The sequence below is a fragment of the Cynoglossus semilaevis genome, chromosome 11, assembly GCF_000523025.1.
Source record: "Cynoglossus semilaevis isolate Cse_v1.0 chromosome 11, Cse_v1.0, whole genome shotgun sequence".
NCBI lineage: Eukaryota > Metazoa > Chordata > Actinopteri > Pleuronectiformes > Cynoglossidae > Cynoglossus > Cynoglossus semilaevis.
The window spans coordinates 4,376,841-4,399,727 of NC_024317.1; the positions used below are offsets into that span (position 1 = coordinate 4,376,841).

Here is a 22,887-nt window from a genome sequence, read left to right on the forward strand (position 1 = left end):
GCTTCATATGTATCTAATTAAAGTACACCATCACAACCACAATGTCAAATAGAAACTACGAGAACAGGTCAGCTCGGCAGTACGAAGTACGTAAGTAAGCACATTTACTTGAGTTTAAGAAGTGACTCATCTTTCCCAGAAATTGAACATCAATTTAACATATAAAACTGTGTTTTTAAGGCTGAGTCATCTGCTTTTTAGGGACTTTGTCTCGGTGTAGTTTGTTATGTTTATAAATGTGGATAATCTTTCCTAGAAATTAGGGTTTTTCTGACACTGACTCAGACTTACAGTATGCAAATGACGGGAGTACTTATTTGCAAAAGCCCTTATTTCAGCGAAGACCATGATGAGAAGCAGTGGTGAAGAAACTAATTATTCACTACAGGGTTGCAGCTGAGCCATTGAAAATTTGCTTCGAGGTCGACATCAATGCATATGTCATGGAACCAACACCATCAATGAAATCAAAGCTTTTACATCAAAGACTGACATGGTTACTCTGTGATGATTGATGGGCTCCTCTCTAAACTCCCCAAACATCAGTGAGAGGGAGGAGAATCTTCATCAATATTCATTTTTTTTCTCTTTTATATTCACATCCTCATTCATATTCATCATTCCTTACGCAGAGCAAATCTGCAATATTTGTGGGCAGATTCTAATTCACGGTGTAGAGGACTCTAGTGAGTTTGATGAAGAATTTCCAAGTAACAATAGTAAACTGCCAAAATAATATGTCTAAAATATGTGTTCTGTAATCTGTAAGATCAACTAGAGCAGGCCGTGACCTTGTGATAAGGGGACTGTAGGTTCCATTCCTGCCTTGCCCAGCAGTAGTGTGTTGAGCAAGCAGCCTTGCTACTAAAGCACTTCTGAAAGCTATCACTGCTCTCCAGATAAGGGTCAATGGGTTAACGGTAGATTCGATATTTCATAGTAAGTGGATGTGTCTGTACTAGGGATGTCACAAATACAGATTTCTTTGGTACAATATTTTCAGATATTCGTGATTATTGACCTTGTAGGTCTTAAAGTTTCCTTAATTTCTACCTTTTGATGCCAACATAACAAAAGTTTATAGCAATAAAGTCAAGTAACCAAAAAAAGAAACAACACAGAACACTGAAATGACCATAATCCCATTGACAATATCCCTACTGCCTTAGTAAACAATAATATACTGAATGTTCGATGTATTTCTCTCAGAGAATGTGAAGGTCTACACAAGGCCAACGTTTACTCACTGATGGGAGAAAGCTAGAGGAGCTAATGCTAAACGTTCACTGACTGAGGACTTCGACAACAGACAACATGGCGTTTTCTTCTACAGACCACTGCACCTCGAAACTAACCGACCAAAAAAAGACAAAATAACTTTTTATCGACCTCACGCTATGTTCATATAAAAACAGTACAATGAAACACACAATCACTTAATGACACGATAACATTTAATGTCCTACCAATCCAATGTTACGTAAGAAAAACATTGACGTGGTTTAATCCAGTTAAAGTGTATTTACCTTTACGTTGGCGACCAATGTCGGGTTGTTGTCACGCAGGTTGGACGTACAGTATTTCCTCCTTTCGCCGCAATTTTAAATGCTGACAAGCCGCGATTCACAACGACATCCCGGTCCTTTTCTTCTGTAGCCAATATAATCCAACACGGCTGTTCGAAGGAAACAACTTTTCTTCCGCCATATTTTCCCGCCTAAGTGGTAACACACACGGCAACGCGCGGTAGTTGTGTTACATTGTTTCCCCTCCGATTTAGTTGCGCTTATCTTTAGTTCCGACATTATATTTTTTTGACGGTATACAGGAAAAGTTACGATCAGTTACCCGTAGCGTAATTTCTTTATTTTACTTACTTGTGCTCCGTTTGTGTAATGGTAATAATCATAACAAACACATTTATAATATAATATAGTTGCTATAATATAATTTTATAATTTATAGTTTTTATTTCATACAATTAGAGAGCAGAGAAAACGCCCATTAATCAAAATAATTTTTCTGGCCAGCATCAGTTTGATCTGTTTCCCAAAAGTACACCAGTGAACCCCAGTCCTCTAAAGAATCCTTACCCAGTACTGCTGGGATTGTCTTCAGCTGCAGAAGATAACTGAGTGGTGTTCATTCAGTCTGACAGTTAGTGGGGCTGTTTCCAGTTTCCTTTAAAATGATTTATGAATTGGACCAATACAATCCCTTATGTCAATGGAGGGACGGGGGGGGGAGTAATTCAATCATTGAAAACAGACATTAAACAGACATTCTTACGTTCAAAGAACGGTCTACAAAACATAATTGTAGATTCTCATTATGTGGTTCTGATGCATCCCAAAGCCAAAATACACGCTTGCTTTTGTATGTGCAGAGGCAATAACTTGGTAAAACAATACCATTAGAAGTCCAACGCTCCTATTTTTCCATTACTTTAAAACAATACTGGTTGATTATGCCTTGTCCTTGGAGGAAAAGGAATCGTTCCTGCTTACTCAGCTTCTTATTCTGCGCTGCTTCTTCTTTTTTCTCCCCCTCTCCTCTTTACTGTTGTTGCTCTGCAGCAATACGGACCTGATTAACAAAGCAATCAAACCCTGGGTCTTCTAATCAAACCATAATGGGAGTTTACCCTGCTTTATCTCTGACTGGGAATAAATGGGATTTGAGCATGCATTATCTCAAAGTGAAATTTAATAGCAGTATCCAGGGAGCGTTTGACTCCATCATTGTCTCTCTGCCAGGTCTGAGCTGGAGAGGAACAGCAGCAGGATTTAAAATGTGGGATTTGATTCATTTCCCTGCAACAGCTGTTTGACCTGTGTTTTCTCTTGCCGCTAGAACTTTCCATGGGCTTACTTTGCCCTTGTATATTTGTTTGGAGTACCAGTGAGTAAAGTGCATGCCCTTCGACGACTGAGAAAAGATGTTTTCAGTGCCTTTGGCACTGAACATTGCTGAGGTGTTGCTGATGAAATCTGTGGCGTCTTACCGCTCCAGGGACACAGCAATAATAACAGATTTATGAGTAAAATGATGTATTTCTGATTTACTCTGGAGAGGCCAGAAAAATATCTTTAGACAAGAGTAGAAGTCAAATATTTTGAGAGAAAATAATCTTGAGAAAATAAAAATAAAAATGTCTAATACTGCCTTTCCTACAGGTGGTGCTATAAATCATAATAAATCATATATCTATTGTTCCCTCTGAGCTTACGTACAGTATATAAATAATATATATACACTGTATATATACTATATATATATATAGTATATATATATATATACAAATATATAACCATTGCTAAGGACATGTGTAAAAATGACCTCTGTGCTGAAGACCCTGGATGATCTTTGGTGTCCTGCCCCTCTGTGGTGGAAAAATTAATCAGCCATTGATTTTACTCCGGTGGGTTCATTTGTGTGTGAGGGTGTGTGTGTGTGTGTGTGTCATCATCAATGTTTCTGTTAGGTTGTTTATTTTTTTTACTTTGTGTGATGATTTGATTTACTTCCTAATTGGATGAAATCCTTTACATAAAAACCCATAAATCTAATGATGAAATATGTTTCCATTCTTCTCTGTGTGCTACAGAGGTGTGTATTCAGAAAGCTCTGCTCTGAAAAAGGACAAAAAAGTCATCACCTCAGCGTGTCAGCCTGCCTATAGGTCTACAGCTGACATTATTCCCGAATCCCTAATTAACAACATCACCCACACTGCCTCGAACGCATGACAAGCAGCCAGGACTGAGAAAGTATCTGAATATTTATGGCTCCATTCAGTAGCGAAGAGAAAAATGGACTAAATTAGAAAGTCTAATGCTATGTTGTAATCTTCGACAAGGGGGGGTGGAGGGTGGGGGTGGGGTGATACTATCCACTATCAGAATCATTGATTGGAAGGCTGCCATCAGCGATGATTTGAGAGCCAAAAGACTCTGTTTTACCTTGATTTGTGTAGAAAAGAAAATGTAAATCACTCAACTGTAAAAGTATAAATAATGCGAGCACCTGCCAAGAGTGTGAAAACCATGGGTTTATTGAATTTAGCTCTTCTTTTTTACTCCTTATTTTCTACTATTTATTCATTCTTCTACTATTACTACTATTCTTTTCTTCTTGTTTCACCACTCCTTTTATTTTTAAATCTGTTTCTAATTATCTTTTCTTCTTGTTTCACCACTTCTTTTATTTTTAAATCTGTTTCTAATTATTTTTATTCCTGCTTTTTACCTTACCTACCTTCAACCCTGGATCTGTCACTCATTACTGAAATAAATATAGGTTCTTAAAGCTAATTAGTCGTGCGTTACCAGCCCTATCCTGAACCCATCTGCCACTCGGACTGCACACCTCATCACCGATCCAGTGTCTTCATTCATGATGTGCACCACTCTCACATGCTCATCTGCCACTTTGGATTTCTTTGTACAGTTCCACAGTACATTTCTACTTATAATATAATACAGTTTTAAGTTAATGTATCATTATGTATTGCTATTAGGAACCACTGTTGTCATCAGTCAGTCCTTAAATATTAGAAAGGCGATTAATGACCGGCTCCAACAATTGAAGAAAAAACACAAGCCCTTCAATTACCATCAATTAGTTTACATTGCCGGTGATTCAATTATTCACCGGTTCCATTGAGGCGTAAATCACCGAGCACATATTTATGAGTCAAGACACCAGAGAATAAACAAACAACTGTGAACCCCTCCGGCGTAAACATTGATTACCACTGGTATCATACACCAGTAAGCAGACTGTCACACTTATTTAACTCCTGAGGTGCGTTTGCATCGGTCTGTCTGCGTCACCAGCGTTGTCTCACCATCCGTTCTGACGAGCTCCTGCCTAAACATCACAGACAGGCCAAAGAGTCGAGCGCTGAGCTGAGGCTTTCTGCCAGTAATGAGCTAGCATCACTCTGGTCTCCCTGTCCCTGATCTGCAGTTACTGTGAGTTCTCATTAGTGTGTGTGTGTGTGTGTGCGTGTGTGTGATTCAGGTAAAGCTGTGTTTGTGTGGACAGTGTTTTGACAAAATACTATTGTTGTGGGGACACTTTGTCCTTGTGCGAACATGTTGTAGGTCATCATTTAGTGGAGGGTGTTTTAAGATACAAAGAGTAATTTAAAATTTTGGATCAGAATTAAGGTCAGGGTAGAGACAGGATAAAGATTAGAATTAGACATTAATTTATTGTTAATCATAAAGGTCGGGGTACGGGGCGTGCTTACAAAACACTGGTGTGTGTGTGTGTGTGTGTGTGTAGGCTTGACTGCAGTGACGTTCATCTGTAATGATGCAGTGTCAGGCAGCAGAGACGGAGGCATCCATAGCCGAAGGACTGATGTTGTAATATGCAGAACGGCCTCATGGATTTTCTCCATTTGTTTTGCTCACTAAGTACAACAGAATGCATTTCATGCAGGATCCTGCACGGCTCATATGCTGATGTCCGCTGTAATTCAAGTTCCAGTGGAGTAAGAAGCATTTTCATGCAAAAATCTTTCTACAGGATTTACGTATATTTGCGTAACTCAGCGGTAACAGTCAGACTGTTCTACGAATGCTGCAAATCTGTGCTTTTCTTTCAAATCCAAACATGATCCAAAATTATTATTGCAGCCTGAGTATATATTTCACCTGTGAGATTTTCTTTTTAAAAATATACCACCAACACCTCGGGTGATAGTTTGACTACTTTACAGTCAGCGAGATGCCACCTGTCAGTTGTTACAGCAGACATTTATAGAAGAGCTGAACATGGATGGTTCCTGGCTGAAGGGTAAACGCTGAAATCTCTGAACAATTAAACAGTAGGAAGTGTGAAGGTTTTAAACGAAAAGGTATAAAAATAAGGCTTTTGTGAAAACAATAGACATTTGTGATTGCTAAATTAGGAACAAATGGAAGGTGCCTGCAGCACACTGGAGGAGAAAAGCTATTGGATCGGCAGATACTTAAAGTTGCAGTATCGGTATTGGGCGAGAGAGAACATGAGAACGGTGTGCACGCCTGCCTCCAAAGCAGAGAGAAGAGAGTCCTGGGTTTTATTCCCAGATTCCCAGTTAACAGCAGATCTGCTGCTTACACAATAATCCCTGTTTACAGCAGATCTGCTGCTTACACAATAATTTTCCAAATATGGGATTAATATAGTACAAATTATTTTATTATTATTATACAAGAGTCAAACATTTTTGGAGGTGGTGCATAATCTTAAAACTGCTCTACAACATAAAAGTCCTTCATCACTGGAGAAGATCAGAATCAGTCATTACTACACCTCAAGTGACTTCATCCACAGAAGAGAAGATCCTTCTCTCCGACCTCTTGTCTGATGAAACCCCTCAGCCACGACTCACATCTCGTTCCCTCCAGTGAGAACTTCCTGTGCTGATGCACTCAGCTGAGAAATTACAGGAAGTAAAGAGGATCAAAGCCTGCAGCAGGTTTGATATGTGGACGTAAATCTTCCAGCAGACAGAGGAGACATAGACATAGTTCCTTATATATATATAAAAAAACTACTTCAGTGTGTTACAGTTCCAGTCACTGCTCAATAAAGGCCTCGAATGCCAGAGCAGGAATATTAAAATTGTTGTATTTATAGAGTCAAAACAGTTTCATGAGCCAAACAGTAAAGCAGCACAGTGTCCTTGCAGCCGTGTCCTTGTGTGTCAGTGTGTGTCCATGTGTGTGTGTGTGGGTGTGAACAGGCAAACCGGCTGATTAATGATCTAGGAGTGAGAAACTCACACACAAAAACAAACGAAATACTTTGGGAATCAATTCATCACACTTTATTTTGTGCGACCCCCAGCTGATGTCGCGTCTGGAGAGCAGCGCGGTACACTCAAAATGTGGGAATGTAGTTTGGACCCACACACACACACACACACCTACACCCCATGCAGGTGACAAGTCCTTTGCCAAGATCTCAAATCAATCATTTCTGTCAGAGTTTTATTGAATCAGGCCAGAGGAGCAGGGAGACGGACAGAGGGAGAGAAACAGAGAGGGAGATAGAGAGACAGACGGGGGGGGGTTCATGTTTGAGACTGGTTCCTTTTTTTGTCATTTCTTTCCTTTATTTACACTGGAGTCACTGGATCAAACACAGCACTGTGTCCTACGACCGGACGAAGGACAAGTTATGCGACCCTCTGCAGTTCTATGTTTAGATATACTGAGGAGGCTTGATGAGGACAGCGTGAGGCAGGTCACTAGGCCATTCCCCTGAAGGCCTGAAGATACTGGTTGAACTGGTCAGCACTTTCCTTAGCTGTACACAGCTGCTTCTCACACCACTGAACCAAAGCTTGCTGCAGCATCTTCACACGCTCCCTCTCAAAATGTGCAATCTGGGGAAAAAAAAAAGAAAAAAAGTATCAGATGCACTAAAAATCACCGTAACACTGTGTTCATGCCAGCAAACTAAGATGATTAGGCGAGGCTTTATAAAAATAGACGGTTTTAATGAGATGTTTTACCTCCTGTTTAGCAACCTCACATATGTCATCAAACTCCGTCTGTGCCGCTTTCCTCACCTCCTCCATCTGTAGAATACAAATGTCTGTCGTCATCATAATAAACCAACTGAACACATTCACGATTCGAGCATCTCGTGTCCTGCCCCATCAACCGGGGATGGTGCACTTTCTGACGCTGAATCGTAATAGCTGTACACTACTGACATCTGCTGGTGGAGAGCAGGCCTGCACATCTTTACACACTCACAGCAGCCTTCTTCACGGGTTTGGCTTTCTCTGTGTTTCTCAGCGCAGTCTCCAGCTCCACCAGTTTACAGGTTCTCCTGAACAGCATTTCCTGGCCGGGACATATTAATCATGTTACAGTACCTGCTGACATGTTGTATTGTGAGATTTAAAAGCACATAGTGTAGACTTCTTAAAGTACAACACACCTTTTCTGCCTCCTGGTACCGTGACTCCAGGTCCAGGCCCAACCCTAGGGTGCTTACATTGTTATCAGCAACACTCATCATGTTTTTCTGCCAACGCAGCAGCACATTGTGTGTGGATTAGTTGGTAAAAAAAATAAAAATAAAAAATCACAATAAGATGAAGCTGTTTGTCAAGATATTAAACTTACCTTACTGGATTCAAAAAAATCAGACAGTTTCACACAGAGCCTGAAAACAAAAAGATGTAGTGGTCATTTTGATTATTAAATTAACAGTAATCGCTAGATTAAAAACTCACTTACCACACCAGAGTATAATGATTATATGATTTTTTAATTCAAAATTGCTCATAATATCCTTACAAATGCAATGCAATGCATTGCCTGACGTGCTATATACATATATTTATATATGTATTTCTGATTTATTAAATATTAAGTCAAAAGACATTTACAAACGTCTGTTTATCAGGTCAATAAAGTCTCTACAAGTTCAAAGCTGATTTTTTTCCCCCACAGTGACGACACATCCCCACAAAGTCAACGAGACGTTTCCTAATCACTGTACACATTTTGGCTGTGCTATTGTTCGGTCACCTGTGTGCACAGTGTGTGTCGCTACGGTTACTGTCTCACCTGGTAAAAGCCTTTTTGTCTGGATCATCACCAGCCTCCACACAGAGGTGCAGAGCAGCTGAGAAGTGCCCACAAGCCACTGCGATTTCTGCACAGAAATACAAGCAGAGAGCCGGCAGTCACTGAGGAACGCCACGTCATGTTGTCGATAATACGAATTATTCATTTAACGTGTGCAGAGATAAAGGTTCAAACATGGATTACTACACACCCAATTATATCAACCTGATCTGATCACATGACACCAGGGAGCACAGAGTACTGTGTGTTCTTGTCAGAACGAGATCAGTAAAAAACTAAAATATTCTTGTAAAACACTAGTCTCAGCAGTCAGTGAGCTGCTGTCTGTTGTCTGTCTGTCTGTCTGTGTGCTGTTGGCTCAGCACCTGCATATTTCTGGTTTGTACTTGTATAAGTGAAGCATGTTTTCTTACTCTGCTCAGTCAGCACCACATCGAGAAAACGCTGCAGGAGAAATGAGAGCAGAGTGTGAAGCTGACGGTGTGAGGACGGAACAAATGAGTAAACACAAGCAAAAGATTGAAAAAAAAAAAGAAAAATGAAAAAGAAAAAGTGACTGGCTCACCTCAGTGGCGTTCCTGCTACAGCTGGTCAGGCTGAGGTTCTGGTCACGCTTTGCTTGGAAGAACTCGTCCACGTCCTGAAAGACACAAGTTGGAGCAGGACTGGTGCCTCAGATTTAGGGTCAAAGACGGTGAATTCTGTGTGAATGAGTCGGAGTTTCGTACCTTGTGGCCTTCTTTCCTCATTTCTTCCATAGCCTGACTGAGGCGGTCGAAAATGTTTTTCTTTACTCTTTGTCTTCCTGGAGGCTTCACACAGTCAGTATGGAAAAAAAAGAAAAGAAAAGAAAGTATTAGACTGATACAAATGTGTAATCATAGTTATATAGTACAAGGTACAAATACATTTCTAGAAAAGAAGGGCAAGGTCCCACAGGTGAGTCAGTGTTTCAGCTTGTTTAAAAAAAATAAATAAAAGATGAATAAATTGCATTAAAAGAGCAATAGTTATGGTGAAAGGGAATTGCCTGAAACATTCTTGATTTAATAAAAAAATTCTGTGAATGTATTTCTCTCAATAAAGACTATTTTAAACTTCTTACTACTTTGTGACCTAATCATATGACCTGGTCACCTGATACATCCCCAGACCAGTCACCAGCCAATCACAGAAAAGCAGTATGTCCATCTAAGTGCAGCTGTCAATCATTAGTCTTCACTACTTTTATGAGGCCATATTTGTCACATGTATCTTTGGCTCTTTTCTGTAAAAGTCAACGTTTAACCATCAATTTTCCCAGATTCTTGTAAAAAAAAAAAACTAAAAGAATTCTCTATTTATGTCCACTTACATCCGAGCTGGTCAGGAAGATCTCAACAGCTTTATTATTTTTCAGCAGATCATGTGACGCAACCTGTCGGAGGAAAGTTTCCAGTGCTTTACAGTACGGCTGCCACTCTCCCAGAGCTAGGAAACCTGAAGGACAAAAGTATCATCATTTAGTGCTCAGGTGGAAATACAGAGCAAACACGGAACTAAAAATATATTATAAAATTTTCTATTTTTACTATTTTATTGTTTTATCTGGAGTTTATTTCTTCTTGAACTCACCAAGCTGTTTTATCACCTTGGCAGTTGGATTAACTTGGGGCTTCGCAGGAATTGGAGGAAACTTAAAAAAAAAAAAAACACAGGCAAAAAAGGGGGGCGGGGGCAGGGGGGACACAATTACTGATTTTGTTTCAGTTGCTCAAAATATTCCTACAAATGCAACGTTCTACCTGACTTATGTTATACAATATATAAAGATAATCTGCGTTGTAGGAATTAGTTTCTAAAAAACACCTTCATATAATAATAGTTATAAAAAGCAGTTTTTAGCACCCTCTACTGGTAGAGAGTAGGAGGAGCTACGTGTACTGTGTTCATATTTTCCCTTTTCACTTATCTATAATTGTCATACATGAAGGTCTGCAGCACAGACCAAATGAAAGAGCACAGACAGAGAAGCAGTACTGACTATAACTCCCTGTATCCCAGGCACGTTCTCCTGAGAGAACAGATGCTGCTGCAGCCACTCCAGGTCATCGTAGGTGCGGTCCACATGGTACTCTCCAGTCCCAGACAGCTGACGCACACAGAACAGACAGCCAGTCAGGAAGTGTGTAGTTACAATTATATATTTATTTTTACTTAGTTTTTTGTTCATTTGTCTTCAGTAACATGTAATTAATCGTTTTCTTACCTTCTGAGAAACAATGAGAAAGGTGAGAGCGTCCCCATCCTTCAGGACCTCTGTGACCTTAATGCTCTGAGCGTAGATACTCAGAGCAGACGTCACTTCATGTACCTCCTCCTGTGAGAAATAAACTTTCCCAATTACTGTACGTAGACGTAAATTCATATCGCCATCCAAAAGTTTAAAACAGGAAAGGAAACTTCTTGACTCCCAACTAAGAAGTTAGCCGTCGACTTACCAGCATCGTCAAGCTTGAAAGTTAATGCTGCAAACTACTTTGCAAAAAAAACCCTCCTTTTACTTTTGTTAGAACGTGTAAAGAGCCTGTAACTCTACTCCACTCTACACTTGAATGCACTTAATGCTGCAACTGCTGAGAATGCACAGGATATCCTGTGGGTCAAAGTGCAAACTGGTCCTCAGAGAAACACAGTGAAAACAGTGCCAAAACTCAAATGCTGGCTCAGGGAAAAACAGGAGTTAATGGTGTGTTAGTCAGTAACTGTACGGCTTTCAACACACCCACACAGGAAAAATGGTAGGAATGACAGTCCAGACATACACTTAGACTTGTAAGCAAGAAGTTTTCCCCCTGAAGAATACTGTACACTTCTGCATCATGAAGAATTCTTATCCACAAAACACAAACATAATGAGAACCTTTACCAGGGCTGTGGAACATTCAGCACCAAAAATTACACTTTGTCTTATCATTTTACAAGCAAAAAAACCCCAAAACATTTCAACCATTTAAATGATGTTCTGAGTTCTGCGGTATTACCATAGTAAAAAAGTACTAAGAAAGCTGTTGATGTTTTATTTTTGTTTAATGTTATGTATAAATTTCTATATGGACTAATACTGACCCTAGCCATTGTATAAATACAATAAAACTTATTGCATTGACGTCACTGGCCGAAATAGCTCAGTTGGGAGAGCGTCAGACTGAAGATCTGAAGGTCCCTGGTTCAATCCCGGGTTTCGGCATTTTGTGAACTGCAGATTATGAGGAGAAGAAAGACGTACTTTTACACAAACAAAGTAACGTATAAGTCTCACGCACTTTAACGCTGTGTCCGGCCTCCGTATTTAATTATTTATTAATCAAACAAAATCAGGGTTGATGTCAATGTGATCGACCCACAAACATGTCCAACTCGGATGTGCTTCACTATATTGATCGCAAGAGGGCAGAAAACAGCAGCCAAACAGAGCGCAAGAAGAAGAAGAAGAAAGCCGTCTTTTTTGTGGCTAGCGGAATATGTAGCAAAGGTAATGTGGTTAAATAACAAATAGGCTTTATGGAATTGTAAAAAAAACATTAAATGCCAATTTTCTTGTAAGCAGCAGGAAGCTCGACACAAGATTTCCGCGTTAAAAAGCGTTTCTCGATTGAGAAGAAACCACAGGGATTGCCTGCTTTATTCTGTTCGGTAAAATAACAACAACAATCGTTAGCATTGAGCATTTTGTTAGCATCGTAACCGTTAGCATCCGTTAGCTTTTCTATTGGGGCGACGAGCTCTCTGTAAATAATAGCACATCACATTTACCAATTATGTTACCACTACAAACAGAAAATACGACATCGTCGGCCGATACGGATTATAAAAATCGACTTAATAGCGGCGTAATACAAAACTCAAACAAACAATAACGCGATTGAAACGACAGGCGGAGCTATGGATTATTGAGCGACAGAATATTCTAGCATAAGCTATCGTTAGACAACGTAAAACACAATTCGCGTTTTACAGCTATAAAAGCTTATAAACAATAAATGAATTTAAACCGATGGTCAATGAGTTTGATGATGAATGAGTGTGCTAGTATAACATTTTTTTAGCGTCCCTTCTTATAGTACCTGTTAGACACAACAATGCTTGTTTTATTACATTATATTTATGTGTCAGAGTTTTGCAAACATGAGTAGAATGTGCTGAATTATGTTCAACCTTCATATTTAACTGTTTTGTTCCTTTTTTTGCAGGGTGCCAACCAGCAGATTTCACAAGATCAAGACAGAGAAACATCCTGTTATGACATCTTTATTTTTACCTGTGATTGTTGGCATGGTCAAGGCCATCTTCCTTACACAAATGAGTGCTTTTTTCTCTTTGAGCTGGGCCAAGCGCCATGCCTGATCGCGACAGTTCATACCTGTCTGGTGCTGGTGGCAGTGGCAGTAATCTGGGTGAGGAAGGAGGACAAGGATCAGGTCTGGCAGGGGGATCAGCAGAGGGCAGAGGGGGCTCAGGTGGAAATAGTGGAGGAAACACCTCTGGGAGCATGGGGGGAGGAGGGGCACTAGGCAACGGCAACAGTTCCGGGAACAGCGCAGGGCAGGGTTCTGGACCTGCATTGGACGGTGTCTGCAGAGACTTCATACGTAATGTCTGCAAGAGAGGAAAGCGCTGCCGCTTCAGACACCCAGACTTTAATGAGGTCCCAGACCTGGGAGTACAAAAGAATGAGTTTATTTTTTGTCACGACCATCAGAACAAGGATTGCACACGTGCCAACTGTCGATTTGTTCATGGATCCAAGGAGGATGAAGACTATTACAAGAAAACGGGAGAATTGCCTCCCAGGTTGAGAGGCAAAGTTGCAGCACGGCTGGGCTTGTCCCCAATGGATCTTCCCCATAGCCGTGGGGAGGTCCCCATCTGCAGAGACTACCTGACAGGAGAGTGTCAGAGGGGCAACAAGTGTAAATTTCGCCATGTCAAAAAAGACTATGAATATGAGCCTTCCAGAGTTGGGGTTGGCAGTGTTATTGGTCCTTGTACCAATGGAATGGTGAATGCAGCGGGAGGACTTGGTGGTGGGGGAGGAAGTGTGTGTGGAGCAATGCAGGGGCTTGTGGGACCTGGTGGTGGAAGTAATATGATGAGCATTGGCTGTCCAAGCTTTGGTGGTTGTAGAGATCCAGCGATCTCAGGAGTTGGGAGTGTAGGTGGAGGAGGAATGAGTGGTTGTCTGTCCCTGAGTTCTTCAGGTCAGAGGCGCTATGACAGAAGTTCGGTGTACGATCCTTTTCTTGAGAACGGTCTGTTTGATGCCAGTTCGTTGGAGGCCTCACTGGACCACACTGCCCTGCAGCTGAAGAGACGTCGATTAGAGGGGCTTCGTCTGGCAGATTGTAACGGAGGTGGACACTATGAGCTGGGAGTCCAGGCAGCCTTGCCACCACGTCCATTTGAGTACAGGATCCTGGAAGAGGAAAATGCTCTGCTGAGAAAGAGGGTAGAAGAATTAAAGAAGCAGGTGAGAAGAAGTTGTTTATTCAGCTGTTCTGTGACAACGGCTATGTTAAACTTTGTAAACAAGCAATAAACATGTATTCTAACCCTTCATTTATGTGTGTCTCAGGTTTCAAACCTTATCGCCACAAATGAGGTTCTTCTGGAACAGAACGCCCAGTTCAGAAGCCAGGCAAAAGTAATGACACTCTCCTCCACTCCTGCACCCACAGAGCAGACTCTGGCTCCCCCTGTGGGTGCAGTCAGTTCATACAACCACAGCATCGCCCAGACCCACACCACCCTCAGCAGTGCTGGTCTGCAGCCTCGGCCTGTTACACAACAAGACCTAGTGGCTCCCACTGGTGCCCCTTCTGCACCTCCCACTAATGCAGCCCCGCCTACTGCTCCTCCACCCCACCTCAATCCCGAGATCACGCCCCTCTCTGCCGCCCTTGCCCAGACCATTGCCCAAGGAATGGCGCCTCCTGTGTCGATGGCACCTGTGGCAGTTTCTGTGGCACCAGTGGCAGTGTCTATGACACAACCTCTGCCTGGTATCACCATGAGTCACGCCACCACACCAATGGTGTCGTACCCCATCGCAAGTCAAAGCATGAGGATCACCACTCTGCCCCACTAACTGATTCTGGTCAAGAGTGTGGAGTACAAACAATTTGGACTAAAGCATCCTCAGTGAGGATTTGTTGTTTGTTTCTCTTTTACCATAAATGGCACAGTTTGGTCAGGAGAGTAATAGAAGAGGTTCACACACTTCTCCAGCAGAGGGCAGGATGAAGACTTCTCTGTTCAGCTACATTTGACCTGTTTCCTATGGCTAAATTATAAATGCGTGTATCATACAGACTAACGGAGCTGTGAACTCTTGACAGAAGACGGTGTACCAAAGGAATCTTTTCAAACACAGGCAACAACATTTTTCAACAGACTCATTACAGGATGTTGTCCACAGTGTTTCTATGTACACGACTGCTATGTCCTGGAGCCAGTGCCGACCTCGGAAGTATTTTGTGTTTTTATTTTTGTGGTTTTCTGTTGAGGTGTTCTAACTTTAGTACTTCACAAAAAAGAACTGGAACTGCTCAAAAATAAATCTTGTGCTGTGTCACATTAACTGCCTCTTTCTTCTGTTGTCAATTATGAATGCACAGCTCACTCAGCTAAATAAGCCATGCTCAGACATTTGTCGGTGGCAAACGCTTGTGTTAAAATCCAGCTGCTTGAGTTGTTTGGGTGGAGTGACACTGTGTAAACCTGAACATAACAACCAATGTTTTCCTTTAGCTTCACATCCGTTTGACTCTTCAAACAACAAGGACGCTTGGTGTTGGGAAACCCCAGGCAATGGGACTTGTTATAGCTTAGATCCTGCATGCCCACACTGGACTTAAGGGGTTAAGGAGAATGCTGAGTCTGCTGTTCTAGAGGCTGGTGTAACAGAACATTAGTTAAGAAATGCTGTAGTACTGCATCGCTATAATGTTCTGTCATAGTATTTCACTTTTAGAATTGAGCATTTAACTATAACTTTGCAAACACTCCATTCACTAATATTATAATTATCTCCTTAATGCTTGATGCCAAATGTATCATTATGTTTTACCGCAGCAGAACCTCAGTGAACGTCAGCATCCAAATCAGTTCAGTAATCTCTTTGTAAACTTTCTAACCTGTGAAGCTGTTTGGATCATGTCTAGTGCTACATAACAACTGATGAGCTCATAAAACACAGGATGACAGATGAAATAATACATAAAAGCTGCAGGGACAAGAAATGAACTTTATAGTCTGACCCTATATTACATTCATTATATGGGTTACACATTAAATTTTAAGTTTTCTATCCTGACACAGGAAGGATCACATGAAGGCAAATATTCAGGCCTAAACCTTTTTTTTTCACCATATTGGTGACATTATTGTGTCACTGAGAACACAAAAGGGGGAAAAAGGCACCAGTTAAAGTACACTTTTTAACTAGTCTACATGTTGTGTTCAAATGTCTTTAATCACCCAAGAATATATGAAGTATTCTTAAACACCAACCATATTTATGTCTTCTACTGTAGGCTAAAATATAGCATAACATGCTAAAATATGTTGATCTAAGATGGCTGCTCTTTACAGAGCAACTAGGAATGGTAACAACTATTTATACTTTAATTATATATAATATAATAATATGCATTACTTATACAAACATCAGTAAAAAAATACACATAAAGTATAAAAAGAAAATCATGTTTAACAGCATAGCTTAAAATTATATACCAAGACGCTTCGTATGACTTAAACACAAAGCTAGCTAGCTACTGATTGTGGCGATAAACTAGACAGTTTCAATAGGCTTTTGGGGCGAGGGTCGTTTTGGTAATGGGTTAATGTTGAAGAAAAAAAATCTCAGTTATCACTGTTGCCGCAGCAGATGCACTTTTTGTACATTAGTGGGCGTGTTTTCGTCCTAACGGGACAGCGTGAGGAGACGAGCCTGCGTCACACTGATCCGTCTGGACCAGTCGTGCCAAAAGGCTGAAGGCAACTCAGCGTTAAAAGAAGAAAAAGTAAAATAAATTGCCGTCAACTCAAGGGAGATAGTTCAGAGCACGGTGTTGCAGTTCAAACGGTACGTAGAAATGACGCGAGAAATGTGAGGAAGAACGCGGTTTAATGCGCTTCTTTAAAAAACTAAATCCGTGATCATTCCGAGTTGTTCTTCAGCCTTTTTTGTTTTTGTAACCAAAATACCAAGACAGTATGCAAACCGACAAACCGGAGTCGAGTGAACCCGCAAAGGGCAGCGGCGAGTGTCCGAGCTCCGACGACACAGAGAAGAAAGCTCTGTGTACGGTCGACACTCCGCCGCAGCAGGACAACAAGCCCAAAGGCATCAGCGCCGTGGCAGTTCTCTGGACTTTTGGGAAATGTCTGGGCGCCCTCCTGCCCGTCTACCTGGCCGGTTATTACCGGGTCAGCACCAGCCTGTTGGTGTGCGGGATGATGGTTTACACCGGGTGGAAACATGCGCGAGAGGCCAAGGAGGCACGTCTGAAGTCAGCCATCCAGCTGCTGGAGGACGAGCAGGAGAGCTCCTCCATGAAGATGTCCCGAATCAAGAGAGACCTTCCTGCGTGGGTGAGAGACGGAAGCACGCGTTTGCTTTACACAGTGAAAAAGGCTGTACACAAATGTCAAAACAGACACAGTCAGACGGTGTGATTATTAAATAGTTTTATTGGTCAAATGGTTAAAACACCTTTAAACAGTTCGTTCAATTCTTTAGTCTTTAAAGAGTAAAAACAGTTTCATCAACATAACAGGAAGCCATTGGTTCTCAGTCAGATCGGTCCGATACCAAGACGTTAGTGTAATGACTCAACACACGCAGCGTGGTGTTATCTCCCCTAACACATCCTTATATGTAGTGACAGCTTCTTTCAGTCGAAGGCATTCTAATTCATAAATTGTAAACAAATTTTCTTTTTCTTTTTCAGTGAATTTAACAGATGAAAATATTTGTTTATTTTGAACAGTGAATTTAACAGATGAAATATTTGTTTATTTTGAATACACAAAATAAGACCAACAAAAATGTAAGAGCTTCACACCACAAAACCATTTCATAACTTTATTTAGGCCTCGCACAATAAATGAGAATTAGAAATGAGAAGATCAGAGGGGCAGTTAAGGTGGAACAGTTTGGAGGTTTTGAGGTAGAGTTAGTTGGAGTAAAAACAGAGGAGGCAGGGGTTTGGGTGAGATGGATACGGATGATCCGCTGTGGCGACCCCTTAAGGCAAGTGTCAAATCCAAGGCCCGCAGGCCAAAGGTGGCCCTGATTTTGCGTGGCCTGCAGGAGCTTAAATAGTGATTAATTCTAATATCATAATGTCCTCTTACAAAGCACAAATCTCACTCTGCTCCCCCCCAAATCACTGCCATCCTCGCAGATTAATGCAGAGTGGGATAAAGAGCTGGTTTCCAGTAAACCCAGCCCAGCACTGCTATTTTTAGCTACCATTGATTCACATCGTCATCATGAGACGGCAGAGACATGATCAGGGAAACACACTCAGACTTCACTGAGGATGTGGAGGAAGATGTAGAGCACAATATAAAAGAAACAGACAGTGTTCAGTTTTAAACTCTTTTTGCAGTAGACGGGACTATTGCTGAGACCCCCGCCCCCCAAATTAGGAAACATTCGCAGCTATTGCCTCAAAACTCCATTTATTTAAAACACTGATAAATTGCTATTCTCATTGAATAAAATAATTAAAATGACCTGTTAGAGTAATCTTCCCACTGTGGCACTAGTAAACAAAATATTAAAATCAATAATCAAAGGAATAGCTTTTACTGCGCCTGCAGTAAGGTGGGTGTGTCCCCCCACTTTAGGAACCGATGGCCTACAGAATGATCAGTTCCTCCATGAAATGTGGAAAAGTCTCCCCCTTCCTCTAATGCACTTCCTTAAATTCTTTTTTTTTTACATTATAGACTTTCTACATTCAACAATACTTCAATCCCAAACATCTTCTTTACTTTATGAATGATTATTGCTTAAATAATAAATAATGCATTTGCAGTCAACTGAGAATCGTGCCTTTTTCAGTCATAACTAAAAGATTTTTTTTCTACACTCGATGTGTTGGTCACTCATCTTTATGACACATGACCCTTACGTGGAAATCCTGACACAGTGGATCTTATTATAACCTTGAAAATGTGGCCTCTCCCGAATGGAAATCCTGTAAATATTCAGTGATTCTAGTCACTGCTGTCAAACCCAGACAGCATGTATTTGGGTGTGGCTCTGTAGTGAACAACACCTTTACATGTCAACAGAGATAAAGTGGTTTTAAAAAAAAAGTATGATGTATGATAACCCATAACAGCCATCTGTTGCCACTCAGAGTCATTTCCACACTGCAGTTGCTGCACATTATTGCAGCTCATGTATTTTTGTTGTTCTGAAATATTTACTTTGGTGTAACACACTCCCAGGGATGAAAACAACAAATCCTTTAATGGCATTTCCAGTCATGAAGCATCGACAGTTGAACCATATCCTCACTATGTTCAGTGTTTCCAACGATCTCCTGTCTTCATTTCCGTCAGGTCAACTTCCCAGATGTGGAGAAGGTTGAGTGGCTGAACAAGGTAAATATATTCTCTTTTCTGTTGTTGGATACCTTGGTCCGTGCAGTGACCCAGCTGCTGTGTTGACTGACAGTAGACAGCGTGTGTTAGCTTAACAGCTCCTGGTGGCTGATGGACAAAAAGAACTGCTGCCGTTGGTCGAATGCTCCATAAAAAGGCTCCGCCCACATCATCATGGCTCTTCTGTCTCTGTACTGCAGAGTGAAGGCCCAGAGCCAGGCAGCATTCTCAGCTTTTCCATTTCATTACAGGGCAGCTCACAGGAAGGGGGAGGAGTTACCACAGTGCCCCAAACTAAATGAAACTACAGCTATTGTTCCCCCCCCGTTCACCTAACTTTCATAGCAAACAGAGAGACAGAGAGATAGTGACGTGGCAGAGAGATAGAACTAGAATTTCTCCAGCTCACTAGATCATGAGACCTGTGCAGATACAAAGCAGAGTTTGAGACTGTGGAGTGGTGGGAAGGTCAGCAGATTGTGCAGTTGCTCAGACTTCATCCTCCACAGGAGCAGGCGGTTGATGACTCATTCTCTGTGTATGCCAGGCCATAACCAAGTCTTTTTTTTTTCTTTTTTTTTTTTCTTTCCACCGACACAGTCACACAAGCTCTCAAAGCAAACACAGCCTGTGCTTTGTTTTCCTCCTGCGGGGATTTTAATCAAGTTCCTGTAACAACACAACATTTTTTCTAATAGATCAGTACATATTGACTGTGAGGTTTGCATGGACTCAGACGGGGAAATGAACAGCTGAAGGCTCAGCTGTTCACAGCTGTCTCTCTTATTTCACTGCTGTTACTAATGAAGGCCAAGGCATCTCACAGAGTTTTGTTACAACAAGTTTACTTAAAGTGTGACGCTCCGGAGACAAAGGTTGTACGGTCACATTTAAAAGTGTCCTGTAACTCTGTGCTTGTTTGCTTGTGCAGGTGCTACAGCAGGTGTGGCCTTTTGTCGGCCAGTACCTTGAGAAGCTCTTGGTGGAAACCATCGCTCCGTCCATTCGATCCTCCAGCGCCCACCTCCAGACTTTAAGCTTCACAAAAGTCGACATGGGAGACAAGGTGAATGAATTAAAATAAACTGAAATAATAAATGATCTATAATACATAATAACATAAAAAAACAGAATAATAATAACAGTCAAGTATTAGCCATGCTCGTTATATTAGCATGGCATTACAGAACAACACCACTGTCCATGATCATTTCACAAACGTGATCCTCTTGCACTTCATGCGTCTTGTTTGCCACAAACGTGACCAAATACCAAAATGAAGCCGACTTCAGCAGAGTGAAGCACCTTAACTTTGGTGAGGCGTTAAACGTACGGGTTATAAAAGCCTCAGACATTGTCTATTGATGAACTAAGAACCTATTGGGTCAGACACTTTAGGATGTTTATTATTCAGACATTACTTAGTAGTGGGAGGCCTGGTTTAGTGGTTACCAACAGGAGAACAATGGTTTGTTTACAATGTACTGGAAAAATGTCCCTTCTGTTCACTCCAGGCCATGAAGGTTGTAGGAATCAAGGCACACACAGAAAACGACAGGGGGCAGGTCCTGCTTGATCTGTATATCAGGTAACACTCTGTTAATTCCCCCTTTGTGTGTTATAAACTGCTGACCCTTCTCTTTATTACAGGGTGTTGATAAGTGATTGCTGTTGACACAGTATTTTCATTTATTCCCAGCTATGTTGGCAATGTGGAGATCAATGTTGAGGTGAAACGGTACTTCTGTAAAGCTGGAGTCAAAGGAATCCAGGTGTGTTTGTTTAAGATATTATTGAATCATGTTTATTGAACAACATGACTGGTTCAGCTAATCAGTGTGTTCTGTCCGTCTGTAGCTGCAAGGGAGAATGAAGCTAGTATGTTCTGTCCGTCTGTAGCTGCAAGGGATGATGAGGGTGATTCTGGAGCCTCTCATTGGTGACGTGCCCATTGTGGGGGCAGTGACCATGTTTTTCATCCGCAGACCTGTAAGTCAGACCTCAGTCTTGTTGTCACTGCCTCCTTAAACCCAGACTTCTGTGACTCTACATTCCATCCTGTTTTTGCTTTTTTTTCCTATTGATTTCTCATCAGTCTTCATTGATTCGATGCTTACAGTGCATTCTGCTGTTCTCCTTCCTTTTGCAGAGATTAGACATTAACTGGACTGGACTCACTAATTTGTTGGACGTCCCTGGCTTGAAGTGAGTCACGCTGAAAAACACTTCCTTTGTTGGGTTGTTGGGAAATGGACATCAAACCCAATATTTCTATGTTTTGTTTCAGTGTCATGTCAGACAGCATCGTTGGGAAAAGGACATCAAACCCAACATTTCTATGTTGTCATCTTTTTTTTGTTTGTTATCGTCTTTGTTTCAGTGTCATGTCAGACAGCATGATCATGGACGCCATTGCCTCCTTCTTGGTTCTGCCCAACCGTCTCGTTGTCCCCTTGGTTCCTGGTCTCCATGTGGCCCAACTGCGCTGTCCTTTACCAAGGGTACGACATCTACAGATATGAGAACTTCTCATATTTCAGCAAACACCAATAATTTACACCAGAATTACCCCTTCTTTATTTTAGGGTGTTGTTCGCATCCACCTACTGGAAGCAAAGAACCTGGCAGCCAAGGACAACTACGTGAAAGGGGTCATGGCAGGTTTGTCTGACCCCTACGCCATACTGAGGGTCGGCCCTCAGACCTTCACCTCTCACCACGTTGACAACACCGACTGCCCCAAGTGGGGGGAAACGTATGAGGTGAGGACACGAAGACCTCCTGGTACAGTATCTGTGTTTGTAGAAAAATATTCTCCTTATGGTCTCTCATGGATACCATGTGTCATTTCACCTGGTTTGATGTTTTGATGTCCACAGTGTTCATTTGCATTTGTGTATGCGTAGTCTTCATGTGTGTCATGTATGTGTGTCTGGTACATCAGGTTATTGTCCATGAAGTTCCTGGTCAAGAGTTGGAGGTGGAGGTTTATGACAAAGACCCAGACCAGGATGATTTCCTGGGCAGGTACATGTGCAGAGTTCACGTCTCCTGTCTGTTGAGTGACGTCACCCATTTTTGCCACTAATTATCAGATAACAATGAGCCCTAACTCAATATTTATATTTTCTCAAAAAGTAAAGAAAAGAAAATGTTGTAAAAAGCAAAGACTACTGTGACATTTTCTAATCAGTATCTGTCTGATACTTCACGTTAGGATCAGGACATTTATAATCCATTAATACTCATTGTCATTTTGTTTTCAGCCACCTTTTATTGTCCATAGGAGAAAAAAACTAATTTGACTTTCCTACTACATAATAACTTTTATTATTATTTACTTCACTAACATTGTTTTCCCCCCTCCTTTCCCTAGGGCCAAACTGGATTTGGGCATTGTGAAAAAATCCATAGTTGTAGATGATGTGAGTAAAAAATATTCCACCACAGACACAGTAATCAAAAAAAATGTCTGGGTTTTTTTTAACTGCATACCTGTGAATATGGGTGCAGTGGTTCACCTTGAAGGACACTCAGTCTGGACGGGTTCATTTCCGACTGGAGTGGTTGGCCTTGTTGCCAAACAGTGATCGACTGGAGCAGGTCTGAGCTCAAT

At 41.4% G+C, this 22,887-nt stretch overlaps 4 protein-coding genes and 1 non-coding gene across 9 annotated transcripts in view; 3 read left to right on the forward strand and 2 right to left on the reverse strand.

Moving 5' to 3' along the window:
* The window catches only part of lrrn1 (leucine rich repeat neuronal 1), a 29,526-nt gene extending 27,540 nt beyond the window's left edge, over positions 1–1,986 (reverse strand). For all 3 annotated transcript variants that reach the window (XM_008320055.3, XM_025060436.1, XM_008320054.3), the window contains exon 1: positions 1,527–1,986. The gene's annotated coding sequence lies outside the window, so the exon portion shown is untranslated. The remainder of the gene's footprint in view (positions 1–1,526) is intronic.
* Positions 1,987–6,785: 4,799 nt separating this feature from the next.
* Positions 6,786–11,237, reverse strand: LOC103385993 (sorting nexin-6). The gene is made up of 14 exons (XM_008320057.3): positions 11,087–11,237; positions 10,855–10,965; positions 10,630–10,737; positions 10,221–10,281; positions 9,961–10,085; positions 9,335–9,418; positions 9,172–9,246; positions 9,020–9,050; positions 8,586–8,673; positions 8,139–8,178; positions 7,951–8,037; positions 7,764–7,853; positions 7,517–7,582; positions 6,786–7,387 (listed from the first exon to the last, which is right to left on the reverse strand). The coding sequence occupies exons 1-14, from the start codon at positions 11,090–11,092 to the stop codon at positions 7,250–7,252; spliced, it is 1,110 nt and encodes a 369-aa protein (XP_008318279.1). The 5' UTR covers positions 11,093–11,237; the 3' UTR covers positions 6,786–7,249.
* Positions 11,238–11,762: 525 nt separating this feature from the next.
* trnaf-gaa (transfer RNA phenylalanine (anticodon GAA)) lies at positions 11,763–11,835 on the forward strand. The gene has a single exon. It is a non-coding gene; the product is annotated as a tRNA-Phe (tRNA).
* A 137-nt stretch (positions 11,836–11,972) lies between these two features.
* On the forward strand, positions 11,973–15,225 carry zc3h10 (zinc finger CCCH-type containing 10). Of its 3 annotated transcripts, none has more exons than XM_008320059.3 (3): positions 11,973–12,120; positions 12,839–14,115; positions 14,221–15,225. In XM_008320059.3, exons 2-3 carry the CDS (start codon positions 12,985–12,987, stop codon positions 14,731–14,733), a joined length of 1,644 nt encoding a protein of 547 aa, XP_008318281.1. In that variant the 5' UTR covers positions 11,973–12,120; positions 12,839–12,984; the 3' UTR covers positions 14,734–15,225. The 3 variants fall into 3 exon arrangements, with proteins under 3 accessions (XP_008318281.1, XP_024916044.1, XP_024916043.1); XM_025060276.1 differs by having other exon boundaries at positions 11,983–12,120; positions 12,854–14,115; XM_025060275.1 differs by lacking the exon at positions 11,973–12,120 and adding an exon at positions 12,239–12,281.
* Positions 15,226–16,567: 1,342 nt separating this feature from the next.
* The window catches only part of esyt1b (extended synaptotagmin-like protein 1b), a 17,289-nt gene continuing 10,969 nt past the window's right edge, over positions 16,568–22,887 (forward strand). Inside the window, exons 1-12 of the mRNA XM_008320069.3 lie at positions 16,568–17,243; positions 19,230–19,271; positions 20,203–20,337; positions 20,786–20,859; positions 20,971–21,043; positions 21,171–21,260; positions 21,421–21,476; positions 21,652–21,772; positions 21,857–22,033; positions 22,216–22,298; positions 22,648–22,696; positions 22,785–22,874. Of these exons, the coding sequence (XP_008318291.1) occupies positions 16,866–17,243; positions 19,230–19,271; positions 20,203–20,337; positions 20,786–20,859; positions 20,971–21,043; positions 21,171–21,260; positions 21,421–21,476; positions 21,652–21,772; positions 21,857–22,033; positions 22,216–22,298; positions 22,648–22,696; positions 22,785–22,874 (1,368 nt within the window). The 5' untranslated portion in view covers positions 16,568–16,865. The remainder of the gene's footprint in view (positions 17,244–19,229; positions 19,272–20,202; positions 20,338–20,785; positions 20,860–20,970; positions 21,044–21,170; positions 21,261–21,420; positions 21,477–21,651; positions 21,773–21,856; positions 22,034–22,215; positions 22,299–22,647; positions 22,697–22,784; positions 22,875–22,887) is intronic.

What these genes read in the sequence shown, in the direction of transcription:
- LOC103385993 (XM_008320057.3), bottom strand. An exon ending in GTAGCAGGAACGCCACTGAG is followed by an intron (nt 9,051 to 9,171) that starts GTGAGCCAGTCA and finishes TTTCTCCTGCAG; the next exon opens with CGTTTTCTCGATGTGGTGCT. An exon ending in TGTGGTGCTGACTGAGCAGA is followed by an intron (nt 8,674 to 9,019) that starts GTAAGAAAACAT and finishes ATTTCTGTGCAG; the next exon opens with AAATCGCAGTGGCTTGTGGG.
- zc3h10 (XM_008320059.3), top strand. Translation starts at nt 12,985, where the DNA reads ATGCCTGATCGCGACAGTTCATACCTGTCTGGTGCTGGTGGCAGTGGC. An exon ending in TAGAAGAATTAAAGAAGCAG is followed by an intron (nt 14,116 to 14,220) that starts GTGAGAAGAAGT and finishes TGTGTGTCTCAG; the next exon opens with GTTTCAAACCTTATCGCCAC.